Source organism: Saimiri boliviensis, chromosome 12 (assembly GCF_048565385.1).
Source record: "Saimiri boliviensis isolate mSaiBol1 chromosome 12, mSaiBol1.pri, whole genome shotgun sequence".
Taxonomy (NCBI): domain Eukaryota; kingdom Metazoa; phylum Chordata; class Mammalia; order Primates; family Cebidae; genus Saimiri; species Saimiri boliviensis.
The window spans coordinates 77,083,060-77,102,103 of record NC_133460.1 but is presented as its reverse complement, the minus strand read 5'-3'; the positions used below and the strand labels follow the sequence as shown (position 1 = coordinate 77,102,103).

General features: G+C 40.2%; 1 protein-coding gene across 7 annotated transcripts in view; it reads left to right on the top strand.

Annotated features, from left to right (window-relative positions):
- The window catches only part of CPEB3 (cytoplasmic polyadenylation element binding protein 3), a 247,140-nt gene that overhangs the window by 72,198 nt on the left and 155,898 nt on the right, over positions 1 to 19,044 (top strand). For 5 of the 7 annotated variants that reach the window (XM_074382575.1, XM_074382576.1, XM_039465096.2 and 2 more), the window contains exon 3: positions 10,250 to 10,409. In XM_074382575.1, the coding sequence (XP_074238676.1) occupies positions 10,250 to 10,409 (160 nt within the window). The remainder of the gene's footprint in view (positions 1 to 10,249; positions 10,410 to 19,044) is intronic. The other 2 variants (XM_039465097.2, XM_074382579.1) reach the window with 1 other exon arrangement.

The following is a 19,044-nucleotide window of genomic DNA, read 5'->3' as shown; positions in this document are numbered from 1 at the left end:
AAAATGCAATTAAGAAAAAAAAAAAAAGAAAGAAATAGGTAATGAGCTTCTGTTTCTCTGGTCCCAGACCATGAACTTGGAGTGAATTTCTTTGGTACTTACCAGGTTCCCTGTTTTAAAATATATGCACATGTACATTGATGACCTCTCCAGTGGTGGCCAGAGAGTGACAATGAAGAGCTATAATCTGTAGCTCTTAATCTGTGTGTACACTGGGCAGGGCATCATCTGTTGGTTTTTAAAATGGGGAGGAGCCCTAGAAAGCTGCTAGCCTAAATTGACACAGCTGTTGATTTACTGCTTTCATTGCCATAGGATGATTTGCATAAAAGCTGCTGCTTAGTTCCTAAATTCAAGGTTCAAGGGGATAAGCGGGGGGGGGGGGGGGGGGGGGGGCACAGCAGAAGCGTTCACGTCGCGGCCCCTGTCAGATTCTGGTGAATCTGCGAATTCTGCTGTATGTCTCCTTACCCAACCACCCAAGTCAAACAGCAATTGAAATTAGCAGCAGGGCAGGCTTATAGGTATCTTTTATGGCTCAGTGATGCTTCTAGGGAGATTCTGTAGCACATCGTTCTTAAAATGTGCCCTGGTCATAAATGCGATGAGCTGGGTCTCTGAAGAACACAGTAAATCACTGTAAGCCAGGAATCCATGGGATTAAAAAAGCAACTCATCAGAAATAGAGACAGAAGTTCCTGTTTATGTGGGTAATATGGTTAATAATTGCTGATAGGTTTCTGGAGAAATATTAAAGACATCTTTAGAAATATAAATGATGCATGTTGTGATGATAGATGGCATTAGTTATTTGACTGGCAGTAGGGTTGCCTTGGGAGTTTTACTACAGTCTGGTTTAGGTTTAATTCCTGGGGTTCTTCAGTGGCTCCTGAATGGAGCAGCTGAAGTTAAGACTTTGCCTTCCTTGAGCTCAAAAAATTTCTTTGGGCCCAGTGCGTGGCTCATGTCTGTAATCCCAGCACTTGGGGAGGCTGAAGTGGGTGAATCACCTGAGTTCAGGAGTTCAAGACCAGCCTGGCCAACATGGTGAAACCCCATCTCTACTAAAAACACAAAAATTAGTTGGCCATGGTGGCAGGCACCTGTAATCCCAGCTATACCTCTAAATATATAATATGGTCTCGTGTGTGTGTGTGTGTGTGTGTGTGTGTGTGTATTAGGTTTCTTATGTCTTATACCTAAAGTTACATGATTTACAGGAATTGTCATAGTTCTGTTAAAGTCTTAGAAATGCCTTTTAAAAATGATAGCTTAAGAAAGAAACATAAAAAGGTAAGAAAAAATAAAAATAATAGCTTTATTGAGATATAATTCACATATCATGAAGTTCACTCTTTTAAAATATGCAATGTAGTGGTTTTTAGTATAATTACAAAATTGTGTGTCAATCATTATAATCTAATTTTAGAACATTTTTATCACCCCCAAAAGAAAAAAAACCCATACCCACTAGAAGTCAATCTGCATTTCGACCTGATTTCTCCAACTTTAGGCAATGACCAATCTACTTTCTGTCTTTATAAATAATATGTCTGTTCTGGACATTTCATGTAAATAGAATCATATGATATGTTATTTTTTTGTGATTGTCTTCTTTTACTTACAGTGTTTTTAAGGTTCATCCATTTTGTAAAATGTATCAGTACTTCATTTATTTTTTAATTTTATATTTTTAATTTTATAATTTTTGTGAGTACATACTAGGTATATTTAGAGTACTTTATTTATTTTTACTGCTCAATGTTATTCATTATATGGATGTGCCAAAATTTGTTTATCCATTTACCAGTTGATAGGCCTTTGGGTACTTTCCAGTTTGGGGAAATTATAAATAACGTTGTTTTACAAAGTTGTTATAAACATCAGTGTATATGGATCCGAGGGTTTTTGTGTGGCCATGTGTTTTTATTTATCTTGGGTAAATACCTGGGAGTGGGACTGCTAGGTTGTGTGCTTAAGTGTATATTTAACTTTATAAGAAACAGCCAAACTGTTTTTCCAAACTGGCTGTGCCATTTTGCATTCCTACTAGGAATTTATGAGAATTCTGGTTGTTCTGCATCTTAGCATTTGGAGTTGTCAGTGTGTGTGTGTGTTTGTTTATTCATTCTAGTAAATGAATGGTTCTTTCTTAAAGTAAAAATCTTGCAAGGTGAATTCATCAAAAGAACAATTTAAATGTGAAGTAAGCATTTATTGAATGTCTGTTGTGCTAGGCCCTCTGCTAGATAATGGGAATGCAGAGAAATAAGATATATTTCTGCTCCCATGAGATTTACAGTTTATTGAGGGTGACAGACATGTAAAGAAGTAATTAGGATATCTTAGTTCTAATTACCTGGAATCAGTCTGGGATGGGGAAGGAGTATCTAACCAAACCTGGAAGCAGTCAGTGTTGTAGAAAGATTTTGCATTTATAATCAGTAAAAAGAAAAGAATATGGGGAGCTACATATACTTTTGCATAAAGTTCTAAGATAGGTTTTGATAGCAAAGTTTAAACTCCCCCTTTATTGTTATACCAAGTAAACTGCTTGAGATAATATTCTTTTAGCTACCAACCCAATGATTTGGGGTAATATCAGCTAATTACTTTCAGAAGTCACATATGCACACTAACCAGGGAAAGGTACAACTTTAAGTTTTGTAGTTTTTTCATGCCTGCTCTTCTGACCATTATAGTCACTGCTTTCCCTTTCTGTGTCCTTCCTGGGTCTGCCTCATTTCTGCCTTTTCCCTAGCACACTGCCAAGCTCCTTTTTATTTTATTTTTAATATTTTTCTTTTAGCTAGACACCACTGATTGGAAAATAACTCTTTTTAAAATTGCATATGTACCTAACTATGAACTGTTTACCACAGTCAGCAATGGCAGCAGGAGTCATTTGAACTTTTTATATAATCAACTGCTCTAGCATTTACCCTCCTGAATCCAGCCTCAAAATATAGGGTCGTATCAGATAATTCCTCCAGCCTCAAAATACAGGGTCATATCAGGTAATTCCAAGAGCCATGTTTCTCTGTATTTGATATAGTGGGCCTCTTATCTGACCTGCCTGGCTAAAACAAAAAGAGCTGTTAAGAAACATTAGGAATAGGGAGAACATGAGGAGACTCGGCAAAAATGTGCTTCAAGTTGAGTCATGCTTATCTGATTTTTGAGCATCCTTCAGAGCAGGTGATACTATCCTTGTTTTTTTTTTTTTTTAACCTCTCCAGAACCTTAGCTTGGTTTCCTGTTACACAGCAAGTAAAAACACAACCTGATAAAAAGGTTTAAGTGGAATTAGTCATCCTCCAGAAGAAAAAGATGGGGAATCCATAATTTCTCTGTATGCCCTAATCTTATACCGGGCTATTTTGAGTGTTCTTGAGAATTTATTGCATGGAAGACCATGTTTAACAACAATTTTAAAGAATTAAAATTTGTAGTAGATGCTTATTAATTTTTCCCCAGGATAGAAAAGGGAGAAAAGTTTCAACTTCATAAGGGCTCTAGGTTAGATATAAGGAGCATTTGTATGCCATTGAGTGACTGAAGAACAGAGAATTAGGTTTTCCAGAGGACTGCAAATATAATAGTCTCATTTGGAATGGTTAAAATTTACCATTGACTGAAGAGAGTGAGTGGAGGCAGGATTGGAGATGTTGGCTTTATTTATTATTATTTATTTATTATTTATCTAATTATTTTAAAAATTGTGTGTGCATTCAGAGAAAAAGAGGTTCATATATTATGTAATGAATATCATTTAAAAATAGGTAAGGCATATTCGTTGCTCTTAAACTGTTTATAGTGTAAACAGGGACCTGAGATTTTTCCCAATAACATATACTGAGTAGAAAATAAGAGCAGTAGGATGGAAATTTAGAAGTGAGGTAGTCCTTTCTTTTCTTTTTTTCTTTTTTTAGCGGGGGATGGAGTTTCACTCTTGTTGCCCAAGCTGGAGTGCAATGGCTCCATCTTGGCTCACTGTAACCTTCACCTCCTGGGTTCAAGCTATTCTCCTGCCTCAGCCTCCCAAGTAGCTGAGATTACAAGGATGTGCCACCATGCCTGGCTAATTTTGTATGTTTAGTAAAGACAGGGTTTATCCATGTTGGTCAGGCTAGTCTTGAACTCCTGATCTCAGGTGATCCATCTGCCCCAGCCTCCCAAACTGCTGGGATTACAGGGTGAGCCACCGCACCTGGCCAGTTAGACCTTTCTTATGCGTTAGATGCATTTAACTTTGGAATGTTTTATCCGTACATGTGTTGCAGTCATGTGATAAATAACCCTTCCTTAGGAATTCCTCTTAAAGGTTTTTCTGTATTATTCTATGACCACATTTATCCTTTCCTAGCTCTTTCAAACATCTGCTCTCCTTTTGATTTTTGGTCCTCTCTGTGTCCCTTTCTTCCCAACTAAACCCCCTTGTTCATGGGCCACACTGCAGCTAGTCAGTGTGAAGTGTTAGAACATTACAAGCATGGACTCCAGAGTCACTGACCTGACTTTATGTCCTGATTTCTGATCAGCTCTGTGACTGAGCAGTTACATAAACCTCTGTGAGCCTCAGTTTTTTTCCTTAGTGAAATGGAGGTAATGCCTACCCTGCAGGGTTGTGATGAGGAAAGAGATAGAACTTTAAAATATTTAGTCCAGTGCCTAGCACATAGAAGGCAACATGGTTAACTTTATCATTTGGTTCCAGAGCAGCTATTATCCACAGATGCTGTTGGCCCTTGCAGCCTTCCACTTTGTATCTCTAGGAGAGGAAATGTCTGGGTTTAAGCCAGAAAGGGTAGCAAGGGGTTCTGGATTCCTCTTCCAAGAAAAGGGCAGGTGAATGGGATAGGGCTGTTACAGGTGGGCCTGGGGTTGTCTAGAGATAGATCAAACTACTTCTTGAGGTTAATTAGTTGGCAGTTGAACAAAGGTGATTGACCAAGGGCAAGTGAGGGTCAGGTTGCTTGTGCTGCAGGGCGGGATCAAAGAAGCCTCTCTCTGGATTGTGACAGATTAAGTTAAAGGGGATGTTTGTAAAAATAATTTAAGGCTAGAGGGAATAGGAGGAAGTCAGGGAAGCAGTACAATAAGAGTCCTTAAGAGTATAGTCTGAATTTCTCTGGATTTGAGTCCTGGCTCTGCCACTCACCAGCCCTGTAACCTTGAGCCAGTTATTTATTCTCTCCAAGACTTAATTGTTCAATTTATAAAATGGGACAAAAGCTACCTACTTCATAAGGTTGGGAGATAATGCACATAGCATACTTAGAACAGTGACAGGCACATATTAAATACTTGATAAATTTATTAATATTAATCCAGCTGAGCAAAGAAAGGGAACTAATGCAGTGGAGATAAGCTGTTCTGTGTAAAACTGACAGACAACATCTTCATTGGTTATTATCAAAGAAAAAGAGTCAATAATGGGCTGCATTATTTATAGATGTTCTAATACTTCTTGGTGTGTTTGCTTATTAAAACAAATAATGAAGTTTTCCTGTTGCTGTATTTTGGGAAACAAAACTTATGAAAAAAGACCTAACAGGTTAGTTGCCACTTGTAACTTTTGTCATTGAATGACAAATTATGGCCTAGTTTTCTGTATACATAATTTATGTTGATGAATTTCGCTAGATTTTTCTGTTTTTTTCCATCCTTTTTGTTCTGTTTCTTGCAGGCTTCCTGGTTAATCAGTTATTTCAGCAATGTTTACTACTTGTAAAACAAAAAGGATGAATGGTATGTGGCAAATATAAGTTGATGAGGCATGGATGGAATTAATTTTAATGAGAACTCTCAGAGGCCTGAAATTTGTTTAATTAAGAAGCCTGTGCAAATTCTGATATGCCTTTCACATGTCATATGTTTTCATCTGTTGAGCATTAGTGAACTCTGTTAGGTTAGCATCTGTTGAGCATTAGTGAACCATGTTAGGTTAGCATCTGTGAACTGCTAGGTTTAAAAAATTTTGTTTTAGTACTCTTTTTTTTTTTGAGACGGAGTATCGCTCTTGTTATCCAGGCTGGAGTGCGATCTCAGCTCACCGCAACCTCCGCTTCCTGGGTTCAGGCAATTCTCCTGCCTCAACCTCCCGAGTAGCTGGGATTACAGGCAGGCGCCACCATGCCCAGCTAATTTTTGTATTTTTAGTAGAGACGGAGTTTCATCATGTTGACCAGGATGGTCTCGATCTCTTGACCTTGTGATCCACCCGCCTCAGCCTCCCAAAGTGCTGGGATTACAGGCGTGAGCCACCGCGCCCGGCTTGTTTTAGTACTCTTGAGGTGTCATCACAGAAGTCTGTATTCTCCCTGATATTACAGTAGCCACCATGGTACAGATGCTTATACGTTGTGTTATTTAGTGCTGATGAAACCATGAAGAATTATTCCGTTTTTTTTTTTTTTTTTTTTTTTTTTTTTTTTGAGACAGAGTCTTACTCTTGTCACCCAGGCTGGAGTGCAATGGTGTGATCCAGGCTTGCTGCAGCCTCCGCCTGCCGGGTTCAAGTGATGCTCCTGCCTCAGCCTCCCGAGTAGCTGGGATTACAGGTGCCTGCCATCATGCCTGGCTAATTTTTTTTTGTATTTTTAGTAGAAGTGGGGTTTCATCATGTTGGCCAGGCTGATCTTGAACTCCTGACCTCAAGTGATCTGCCCACCTTTGCCATCCAAAGTGCTGGGATTACAGGCATGAGCCACTGCACCTGGAAAATTATCCCATTTTCTAGATGAAGATAACCAAGGCTTAGAAACGTATTCAAAGTGACATGCCAGTAAGTGGGAGAGCCAGAATTTGAAAATTGGATTTTGATTTTAAAATTTGTGCTTTTAAAAAATAGGCTGCCAACTGCTTCTCTAACAGACAGTAAATTAGAAGACCGCAAAACTGACCCTCTGCAAGATGGCCAGGCTTGTTGATTGCCTGCTGCTCACACTAATCCCTGCCCTCACTTTACTGTCCAATTTTACTGAACAGAATCATGGGTGTAAAGGGTTAACTTGAAGAATCATCCAGTTTAGTGGGTCTAGCCAGTCATAAGAATTTATTTTGTTTTAAATTATGATTAAGTAGGTTTGAGCTGGAGCCCAGGAATCTGTGTTTTAATTGGCTCTGCATGTGATTTTTGACAGTCTGACAGGTTTGGGAACCATTTCAATTTAGTTACATGAATCCTCCCTCCCAATATTCTCTTTAATTTTCCTGACAGGTAGTCATCTAATGTCTGACACCCATTTGTGATAGGCACTCACTGTCACATTGCCAGGAATGTGCAGTTAGTTGCAATGCTCTTTTTCTATAGAAGTAACCATGGATTTGATTAATTTCTTTGGTCAGATTTTTATACTTCTTAGGTTTTGGCATCAAGTGTTCTTAAATCTTCTCTGAACCTGGCCTTCTTCATGAATAAAATGAGTATGTTGTTATCTACCCTGAGGGCTTATCAGTAATTAAATGAAAAAATAAACTGTCCTGTCTGGAAAGATTCTTGAATGCCTTCAAATAGCCTTTTCTTATAGTTCCCTTACCGTATCAGTCAATTCTGAAACACTCTCATGTCTTCAGAGTTCCAGTTAGAAGTGTAGGTAATGATAGAGGGCTCCTAGATAATTCATTTTGGGATTGTTAGTGCCAGAAATATGTTATCATTTTGCCTTCTCATCAGCATACTTCTTTACCTCTGGCTTTTTCTTTCGGCAGAGTTTATGATGGACACCTCTTACGGGTACAGATAAGGCTGCATTTCTGGAAATTTGCTTTACTCCTTAGAGTTTCCACTAATAACTTGAACCCAAAGCAAAACAAGTGATTTGCAGGAAGACTTCAAAGCTAAAGAAAAGACTTTCTTATATTGTATAGAGACCAAAGTAGAGAATCAAAGAAATATTCCATGTCTCTTTCCTATCCAAGGGGAGAGAGAGGTAATGGGTGAGTGTTGTCCATAGAAAAGGATAAATGATCAAATGCAAGGCTGGATAAGACTGCTCAAGACCCTGAAAATAATCTCTTATCACTGTAGTTTAATTTGGTTTGGTTGTTGAGATGTATGCTGTCTTGCTTTTCTTTCTTTCTTTCTTTCTTTTTTTTTTTTTTTGAGATGGAATCTTACTCTGTCGCCTAGACTGGTGTGTGGTGGTGCGAACTCTGCTCACCACAATCTCTGCCTCCAAGGTTCAAGCAATTCTCCTGTCTCAGCCTCCCCAGTAGCTGGGATTACAAGCACCTGCCACCACACCTGGCTAATTTTTGTATTTTTAGTAGAGACAAGGTTTTACCATGTTGGCCAGGCTGGTCTTGAACTCCTGACCTCAGGTGATCCACCCGTCTCGGCCTCCCAGAGTGCTGGGATTACAGATGTGAGCCACCACGCCCAGCCATCTTGCTTTTCTTAACCAAAGCAAACTTGATCTGTTCTATAGTATTAACTTAGAATATGAGTTGTGTTTCCCTTAAGGCTCAGATACTAAGAAGAGTTTGTAGGTGATAGTCTTCTGCAGGCTTGAGTGAAATACGGTAAAATAATTATTTTTTCTTCACTAAGTTTGTGTTAGATTTCTAGTTTCAAAATGTTTTTGAATATAACATCTTGAAAATACTACTTTGGGTTAAAGTTTCTTCATGTGAGTGCTTTTCAACAGGTAATTTTAGTACTTCGGACACTTAAATTTTTTTTCTTTTTGCCATTATCTTCATGAATACAACATTGAACATGTTTTTATTTTTAAAAAGTGTATCTAATATATGCAACTTACTGGTCAGAACTGTTAAAGATATCCAATACATTTTCATGAAATTATAGTTATCCTTTGATTTTTCAGGAAAATGATTTCATTTGAGTTCTTTTTTTTTTTTTTTTTTTTTTTTTTGAGATGGAGTTTCGCTCTTGTTACCCAGGTGGAGTGCAATGGCGTGATCTCGGCTCACCGCAACCTCTGCCTCCTGGGTTCAGGCAATTCTCCTGCCTCAGCCTCCTGAGTAGCTGGGATTATAGGCATGCGCCACCATGCCCAGCTAATTTTTTGTATTTTTAGTAGAGACGGGGTTTCACCATGTTGACCAGGATGGTCTCCATCTCCTGACCTCGTGATCCACCCGCCTCAGCCTCCCAAAGTGCTAGGATTACAGGCGTGAGCCATCGCACCTGGCCAGTCATTTGAATTCTTAATTGTGGTTTTTATCATTTGCACCCAGGAGTTCCAGACCAGCCTGGGCAACATAGTGAGACCCCAGCTGTACAAAAAAAAATTTTTTTTTAATTAGCTGGGCATGGTGGCACGTGTCCTAGCTACTAGGAAGGTTGAGGTGGGAGGATTGCTTGAGCTCAGGAGGTCAGGGCTGAGGTAAGCCATGATTGTACCACTGTACTTCAACCTGAACAACAGAGCAAGACCTTGTCTCAAGAAAAAAAAAATTGGGGTCTTCCTCTAGTGGGGAAACATCTCTGTTCATTTGACAATAGAGGTAGTGGATGGAGTGTAGAGAGCAAAGCCAATTCACTTGACTCTCCTTTTAAATTTACTATTTTAGTTCATTTGCAAGAAAGTCGCTCTGAAGTATTGGAGTATTAGGTTATAGAGTATTCAGGAAAATGATACAATTTAATTAATTATGGAAACTTGTATTAAACTTAATGTTGCCAAATCTTTTTTTTTTTTTTTTTTTTTTTGAGATGAAGTCTTGCTCTGTTGCTGCAGCTAGATTACAGTGGCGCAATCTCAGCTCACTGCAACCTCTGCCTTCCAGGTTCAAGCGATTCTTCTGCCCCAGCCTCCCAAGTAGCTGGGATTACAGGTGCTCACTACCACACCTGGCTAATTTTTGTATTTTTAGTAGAGGCAAGGTTTCACCATATTGGCCAGGCTGATCTCAAACTCCTGACCTCAAGGGATCTGCCCGCCGTGGCCCCCCAAAGTACTGAGATTACAGGCATAACAAGCCATTATTCTTAATGAAAAGAGCAGGATGAGTGCAGTGGCTCACATCTATAATCCCAGCACTTTTGGAGGCCAAGGCAGGAGAATTGCTTGAGCCCAGGTGTTCAAGACCAGCCTGGAAAACATAGCGAGACCCCCATTTCTACAAAGTACATCAATAAATAAAAAGAAGGGACTGTATGCTATTAGAGCCATCTGTAACTTTCATTCATGTCATCAATCCGAAGTAGGAAGCAAATGATATGGTGTCAATTTTATGAAGTAATTTTATGTGTTGTCTTTTTTTGTGTTTTTATTTTTAGGACCGGAGTAGGCCCTATGACACTTTTAACTTGCACTCGTTGGAGAACTCCTTAATGGATATGATAAGGACTGATCATGAGCCTCTGAAAGGTAAACACTACCCTCCCAGTGGCCCACCAATGAGTTTCGCTGATATAATGTGGAGGAATCATTTTGCAGGTTAGGAATATTCATATGTCCATTTCTTGCTTGGTGTTTTAAGCAAAAATCAGCTTCTTAATAATTTTGATTTTTCTCGTTTGTTTTTTGTTTGCTTGTTTTTGTTTTGCTTCTGTAAAGCATTGTGGAATGTATTTAAAGTTGATTTTTTTCTTTAACCTGGGTTCAGCTATGTATGATAATCAAGGTGGTTATAATCAGTCATGTCTGGCAGGAACATGAATTGAGTAGCTGAGGTCAGTCACATCCTGAGTTATAGCATGAGACCAGCAGCCAGATTTTCTGGACTGTGTTCATTTGGAATCCTCAGCTGAAACTGGATAATTCGTTTAAGTCCATGTATATATACTGCAAGGAACTGTCAGAGTTAGTAAACCAATCTCCAAAGATTGCTTCAGAAAGCTTCATATAAAGGACTTCTATTTTATTAAAGCATAATCACCTTTCTAGTATAGGAAGTATCACTACCCAGGCTTAGGGGCAGCCAGTGACCCTTTGCATTCTCTGAGGCTAAAACACAAGAAAAAAATATCTTAAAGTATATAAATGTTTTGGGTTAAATATAAGGCAGAAAGGCTCAAAGTTAGCAATATTAGGACTTCCTGTTTTTAGAGCCTATGTAGATTCAGGACTGAAGTTGGTGTTGAATTAATAATTATAGATCTTTTTATGGATTATAGGACTTTTTAGAGACCTTATGATATTTTAAAATACTGTAATGAAAATTACCTATGGAAATAGGCATTATACTTGGGTTAAGATCTAAATTTCTGAAAACTGTGAAGAGGTAGCCATGGGGATGCCCATCTTGTATGAACCATGTCTTTCAAAATCGTGAGGAATGTGATCCCCTCTGGTTCTCTCTAGGCCCATATTATAGTGTGAATGACTGTGAACACCAGATGCTCATTTCCTTGAGCCACACCAGGAATCTCTTTCATCATTTTCTTGTCACACTCATGATTTTCTTCTGCTTTCCCCATTTTCCAGTGAAAAGAAAGTAGTTAATAAGTTATAAAGAAAAGAAGGGATTTTGGGGAAAGCTAGTTTTCTTTTTTTTTTTTCGAGATGGGGTTTCTCTTTTGCTCTTGTTGCTCAGGCTAGAGTACAATGGCATGATCTCAGCTCACTGCAACCTCTGCCTGTTGGGTTCAACCGATTCTCCTGCCTCTGCCTGCCAAGTAGCTGGGATTACAGGCATGCACCACCACACCTGGCTAATTTTGTATTTTTAGTAGAGATGGGGTTTCTCCATGTTGGTCAGGCTGGTCTCGAACTCCCAACCTCAGGTGATCCATCCACCTTGGCCTCCCAAAGTGCTGAGATTATGAGGTAAGCCACTGTGCCCAGCTGGAAAGCTAGATTATAAGACCTTCAGACATAGGAAAAAAAATGTTATTTACGCTTTGTTATATTTAGTCACTTTCACTTTGTTATATTTAGTCACTGCATAGTTTTCTTCATTGTACTTGTGAATATGAGGTTTCATCTATAGAAACAAGCTGCACACAGATGATATGTCCCAGTAAGTTGGAAGGCAATTAGTATGTATTTTTTTTTATAGCTTCAATATGGTTGCAACTTCACAGTTCATCATATCACCCACAGTGATTTTCCATGAATGGACTGCTTCCCAGTGGTCAGTGACATTGCTGATCACTGTCCTTTGGTTAGGGTGTTTGAGCTTTTTGCTTCCCTTTTTCAGCTGGGAGACTTTTAGATCTATCTGATTTATTGTGCCAAGTGTTTAATCCCTGTTACCTCTACTAACAATTATGATACTGGTGGGTTTTTTTTTTTTTTTTTCTGAGACAGAGTCTCGCTCTGTTGGCCAGGCTGGTGTGCAGTGGCACAATCTTGGCTTACTGAAACCTCTCTGTCCTGGGTGCAAATGATTCTTCTGCTTCAGCCTCCCAAGTAGCTGGGATAACAGGCACCCGCCACCTTGCCCAGCTAGTTTTTGCATATTTAATAGAGATGGGATTTCATCATGTGGGCCAGTGTGTTCCTAGACTCTTGACCTCAAGTGATCTGCTCACCTTGGCCTCCCAAAGTGCTGGAATTATGGGCGTGAGCCACCGTGCCCAGCCTATACTTGCATTTTAAGGAAAATATTTTAAATAATTTTTTACTTTAAAAAGTGGAGAAAATTGGACAGGCGCGCTGGCTCAAGCCTGTAACCCCAGCACTTTGGGAGGCTGAGGTGGGTGGATCACGAGGTCAAGAGATCGAGACCATCCTGGTCAACATGGTGAAACCCCATCTCTACTAAAAATACAAAAAATTAGCTGGGCATGGTGGCGCGTGTCTGTAATCCCAGCTACTTAGGAGGCTGAGGCAGGAGAATTGCCTGAACCCAGGAGGCGGAGGTTGTGGTGAGCTGAGATCGCACCATTGTACTCCAGCCTGGGTAACAAAAGTAAAACTCCGTCTCAAAAAAAAAAAAAAAAAAAGTGGAGAAAATTATAAAAAAAGATAACTAAAAAATGAAGATTACAATGGTGTGTTCTTTGTCTGATTCCCATGTAATAAACATTGTCCATGCTCTGTCAGATCTTTGTAATTTATTGGTAGGCCTTGACTTTAGACTTTTAGATTGTTTCCAGTTTTGCCTCCATTATAGATAATGCTGCCATGAATGAGTTCTTGCACATAGCTTTTCCTTAAGGTAAATTCATAGTGAGAGTCTTTGGGTCAAAAGATATAAACATTTAGGAGGATTGAGCTTTAAGAGAAGGATGGTAGGCTAGAGGAACTACCATGTGGCTTCTGTATGAGTCTGTCCAGAAGCACTTCCCTTTATACCATCTTGTTTTTCTTCATGCTTTCAATATCCTTTATTCCTACTTGAACATGGGGACACTGTTTTGAGGGCCTCAAAACTCAAGTACAGTGTAATGTTTTTATTTCGTTGTTGTTATTTGTTTATTTGTTTTGAGACAAAGTCTCACTCTTGTCGCCTAGGCTGCAGTGCAATGACACGATCGCCGCTCACTTCAACCTCCACCTCCTGGGTTCAGGTGATTCTTTTGCCTCAGCCTCCCGAGTAGCTGGGATTACAGGCACCTGCTACCACGCCCAGCTAATTTTTGTATTTTTAGTAGATACAGGGTTTTACCACATTGGCCAGACTATTGTTCTCAAATGCCTTATCTCAGGTGATCCACCTGCCTCAGCCTCCCAAAGTGCTGGGATTACAGGTGTCAGCACCGCACCCAGTCCCAGAGTAACTGGTTTTTGTTTTCCCTTTTTCTTCAGAAAAAAATACATTTTTACTCATAAGAAATCCAGGCCAGGTGTGGTGGCTCACGCCTGTAATCTCAGTACTTTGGGAGGCTGAGACAGGTGGGTCAGGAGTTCAAGTCAGCCTGACCAACATGGTAAAACATTGTCTCTACTAAAAATACAAAAACTAGTCAGGTGTGGTAGCTTGTGCCTGTAATCCCTGCTACTCAAGAGACTGAGGCAGGAGAATCGCTTGAACCTGGGAGGTAGAGGTTGCAGTGAGCCAAGATCACACCACTGCACTCCATCCTGGGTTTCAGAGTGAGACTCCATCTCAAGCAAAATAAAACAAAACAGAAATTCAAGTAGTACATAAAAGGACAAAAAGGAAAGTTAAAAAAATCACCAGAGACTCTTTATCTAGAGGTAAAAAAGGTTATTTATTTTTTATTTTTTATTTTTTATTTTATTTTTATTTTTTGAGACAGAGTGTCGCTCTTGTTACCCAGGCTGGAGTGCAATGGCACGATCTCGGCTCACCGCAACCTCCGCCTCCTGGGTTCAAGCAATTCTCCTGCCTCAGCCTCCTGAGTAGCTGGGACTACAGGCACGTGCCACCATGCCCAGCTAATTTTTTGTATTTTTAGTAGAGACGGGGTTTCACCACGTTGACCAGGATGGTCTCAATCTCTCGACCTCGTGATCCACCCGCATCGGCCTCCCAAAGTGCTGGGATTACAGGCTTGAGCCACCGCGCCCCGCCAAAAGGTTATTTTTATTAACATCCTTCAAGATATTTTATATTCTCCATTCAACTCAGCCTTTCTGACTTTGCAGTCAGTGAAACCTGGGTGTGAATTCTATCTCTGCCTCTGGCTGTCTGTTATTCTGGATAAATTAGCCTCTTCAAAGCCTCAATGTCCTTATTGTTAAAATAAATTACCTACTTTATAGAGTGAGTTTGAAGATCAAATGAAGTCCCTGGCACTAGAAACTGCTCAAAACAAAACAAAGAAACTCAAATAGTATGTAAAAGGACAAAAAGGAAAGTTTATTAAAAAATCACCAGAGATTGTCTACCTAGAAGTAACCGGTTATTATTTTTATTAACATCCTTCCAGATATTTTATATTCTTCATACAGGAGGTGAAATTTCAACTCAGCCTTTCTGACTGAGTTGTAGTCAGTGAAACCTGTGTGTGAGTTCTGGCTCTGTGAATTCTATTCACAATTTTTTGCTGGAAGTAGTCATGGTATCCTTACAATATTGGCTTCTTTCCAACTAAACTGCAGCTAAATGTTGAAATTTTTCAGATACAAGTGTCAAAATTTTATATTTTTCATAAATAAGTAGTGATTATTGAAGGATAAATGTCTTATCATTTTCAAAGCCACTTAAAGGAGAAAGGAAAAGAATTTTTTGGTTATTTTGACTTTCCAAAATTGTATTATCTGAATAACATAAAAAATATAAAATAGAATATCCAATTTATGGAGAATAAAGTACTTCAAGATGTACTTAAAGAACGTGGTAAAAATATGTTCACAATTATATTTTATCTTAGAAATGTATTTAGTAAAAAATCCCTTTATTCAACTGTCCTGATTCAAGGGAAGAAAAGGATTAGTGTGGGACATGACAGAATAGGAAGTTCAGGAGATAATGAGACTTCTGTTTTAGTAAAGTAAATAAGCTTTAATAGTTTTTCGGTCATGTATTCAGTTGACCAGCCTTGAAAATATTTGTGGGAACATCCCCCATGATAAAAATTATATAGAAGAAAAGCTGAATTGAACTTTCTTCACAGCATACTGAAAAATACCTTCTACAGCATTAATCAAATCACAAAATGAGTATTTAAATAAAAATTGGATTAATTAATTTATTTTTTTTATTTTTATTTTCGAGAGACAGAGTCTTGCTCTGTCACCCAGGCTGGAGTGTAGTGGCGCAATCCCAGCTCACTGCAGCCTCCACCTCCCAGGTTCAAGCAATTCTCCTGCCTCAGTCTCCCGAGTAGCTAGGATTACAGGCATGCACCACCATGCCCGGCTACTTTTTGTATGTTTTAGTAGAGATGGGGTTTCACCATGCTGGCCAGGCTGGTCTTGAACTTCTGACCTCATGATTCGCCTGCCTCAGCCTCCCAAAATGCGGGGATTATAGGCGTGAGTCACTGTGCCCACCCGGACTAATTTATTTTTCTTTTTTTGCTTTTTAAAGATACCAAACTACAGTGCTTGAGTATAACAGAATACCATAATCGTCTCCTAAGTGTGTGTGGCTTTTTTGTTTTTTTTTTTTTAATATGTCTTATACTTTTCCTTTTGTTTGAGAGAGTGCCTCAAAGATGAGAAAGGAGACTTTTGAAGAGGGTAATACTCTAATGACAACTTCTCTTATTTTTATGTATTTATTATTTTGAGACAGGGTCTTGCTCTGTCACCCAGGCTGGAGTGCAGTGGCATGATCTTGGCTCACTGCAGCCTTTACCTCCCAGGCTCAAACGATCCTTCTGCCTCAGCTCCACTCAGTAGTTGGGACTAGAGGCATGGCCACCACGCCTGGCTGATTTTTTCTGTTTGCTGTAGAAACGGGGTTTTGTCATGTTGCCCAGGCTGGCCTTGAACTCCTGAGCTCAAGCAATTCTCCCACCTTAGCCTCTCAAAGTGCTGAGCTTATAGATATGAACCACTGGCCCTGGCCCTGTTCCTTATTTCTTTCTTTCTTTTTTTTTTTTTTTGAGACGGAGTTTCGCTCTTGTTACCCAGGTTGGAGTGCAATGGCGTGATCTCGGCTCACCGCAACCTCCACCTCCTGGGTTCAGGCAATTCTCCTGCCTCAGCCTCCTAAGTAGCTGGGATTACAGGCATGTGCCACCATGCCCACCTAATTTTTTGTATTTTTAGTAGAGATGAGGTTTCACCATGTTGACCAGGATTTTCTTGATCTCTTGACCTTGTGATCCACCCGCCTCGGCCTCCCAAAGTGCTGGGATTACAGACGTGAGCCACCGCGCCCGGCTCCTTATTTCTTTTCTAAGCACAGAAATCTGTGGGTTGGCAGATAGAGTAGGAGGGAGCAATTGTTCTCTGTTCTCATTTTTAGTGGATTGAAGGAAAATCCAACTCTCTTCATAACTATGAGATTAAAGGGATTAAAGGTGTTGAGAGAGGTGGGTGTGGAAGAGATAAGGAAAAAGATTCATCCCTATTACCCTCCTTACAGCTGTTCCTTGACTTTCTACCTGTGATGAGGGTTCACCAAGCTCCTATGGAACTACTCTGAAAACTCACGGTCATTAGCTTTGATTAATCATATTCTCCCGACTCTAGAAGGATCATAAGGAAATAACAACTATAGTACATTGAGCAGAGAAGTAAGATCCTTTACCCTAACCGGGGAAGCCCGGTATAGATGGCATCTTGGCAAAAACAGGGAGGAGTTACTTTTTCTTCATCCCATGCAGTTTCCCTCTTACAGCAGAAAAATAGGCCTGGCTGATTATTTGGGGTTAGTGCCTGGTTAAACATTTTTATGTATTTGAATTTTTTTCTTCCCTAACCATTCATAGAACTGAGATTTGAAAAATGAACTGACAGGTGTCAGTTGAGAACTGATATTGAAAGCTTTGCTTTTCAAAGGTATACTGAGAGTGTCTGGAACTATTACTGACAGAGGTTATCTGTCAGTAATAGTGCTTGAAAGCATTTAAATCGACAAACTTGGAAAAGAGAATGCCATCCCTTTGGTGTTATAGAGGCATTTTTCTCTATTCATCATAATTTAAATTTAGTATTATAGAGCCTTTCACAAAATTTATCCCCTCTTATGGAATTTTGAGGTCTTCTTATTTTAGAAAAATATGCCTTCATTACATTTTGTTTGCTTGTTTGTTTCAGAAAAATATACTGTCTATTTACTTCTGTAGCTTGAATTATTGCTCAGTTCTATTTTTCTGTTATCTCCCTTTAGCCCATGTCAGTTTATCTTGTTTGAAAGTTTGCAGATTACACAAACTGTTATGGCGCAGGCTCTAAGTCAGCAAGAAGGATGGTTCTGGTTTTCTACATTCTTAGGGGGCAGAAACAGTAAAGTAGAAATTGAGTGATTTGTATAAGTACCTCCCATTAATTTGTGTAGTCATCCTTTAAGCATAGCATTTAAATCATTGAGTTTTTAGCAGCCAGGCTCGATGGCTCACACCTGTAATCCCAGCACTTTGGGAGGCTGAGGCAGGCAGATCACTTGAGGCTAGGAGTTCAAGACCAGCTTGGCCAGCATGGTGAAACCCTGTGTCTACTAAAAATACAAAAATTAGCCCAGCGTGGTGGTGGGTGCCTGTAATCCCAGCTACTTGGGAACCTGAGGCAGGAGAATTACTTCAACCTGGGAGGTGGAGGTTGCTTTGAGCCAAGCTTGTGCCGCTGCACTCCAGCCTGGGTGACAGAGCAAGACTCCATCTCAACAACAAAAAAGTCACCTGAATTTTAAAAGACAAAGATGATGGTGATGATGATGATTATTATTTTGAGACAGGGTCTCGCTGTGTAACCCAGGCTGGAGTACAGTGGCGTGATCTCAGCTCACTGCAGTCTTCACCTCCCAGCTGAAGCTCTCCTCCACCTCAGCCTTGTGAGTAGCTGGGACTATAGGTGCATGCCACCATGCCCACCTGGTTTTTTTTTTTTTTTTTTTTTGAGACGGAGTTTCGCTCTTGTTACCCAGGCTGGAGTGCAATGGCACAATCTCGGCTCACCGCAACCTCCGCCTCGTGGGTTCAAGCAATTCTCCTGCCTCAGCCTCCCAAGTAGCTGGGACTACAGGTGTGCACCACCATGCCAGGCTAATTTTTGTATTTTTAGTAGAGACGGGGTTTCACCTTGCTGACCAAGATGGTCTCGATCTCTTGACCTCGTGATCCACGCGCCTCGGCCTCCCAAAGTGCTGGGATTATAGGCGTGAGCCACCGCGCCCGGCCCAATGATTTTTCTTTTTTTTTTTTTCTTTTTTGAGGCGGAGTTTCACTCTTGTTACCCAGGCTGGAGTGCAATGGCGTGATCTCGGCTCACTGCAACCTCCGCCTCCTGGGTTCAGGCAATTCTCCTGCCTCAGCCTCCTGAGTAGCTGGGATTACAGGCATGCGCCACCATGCCCAGCTAATTTTTTGTATTTTTAGTAGAGACGGGGTTTCACCATGTTGACCAGGATGGTCTCGATCTCTTGACCTTGTGATCCACCCGCCTCGGCCTCCCAAAGTGCTGGGATTACAGGCTTGAGCCACTGTGCCCGGCCCAGCCCACCTAGTTTTTAAAAATTTTTTTGTAGAGACTGGGTTTCTCCATGTTGCCCAGGCTAAGTCTCTAACTCCTAAGCTCAAACCATCCGCCTGCCTTGGCCTCCCAAAGT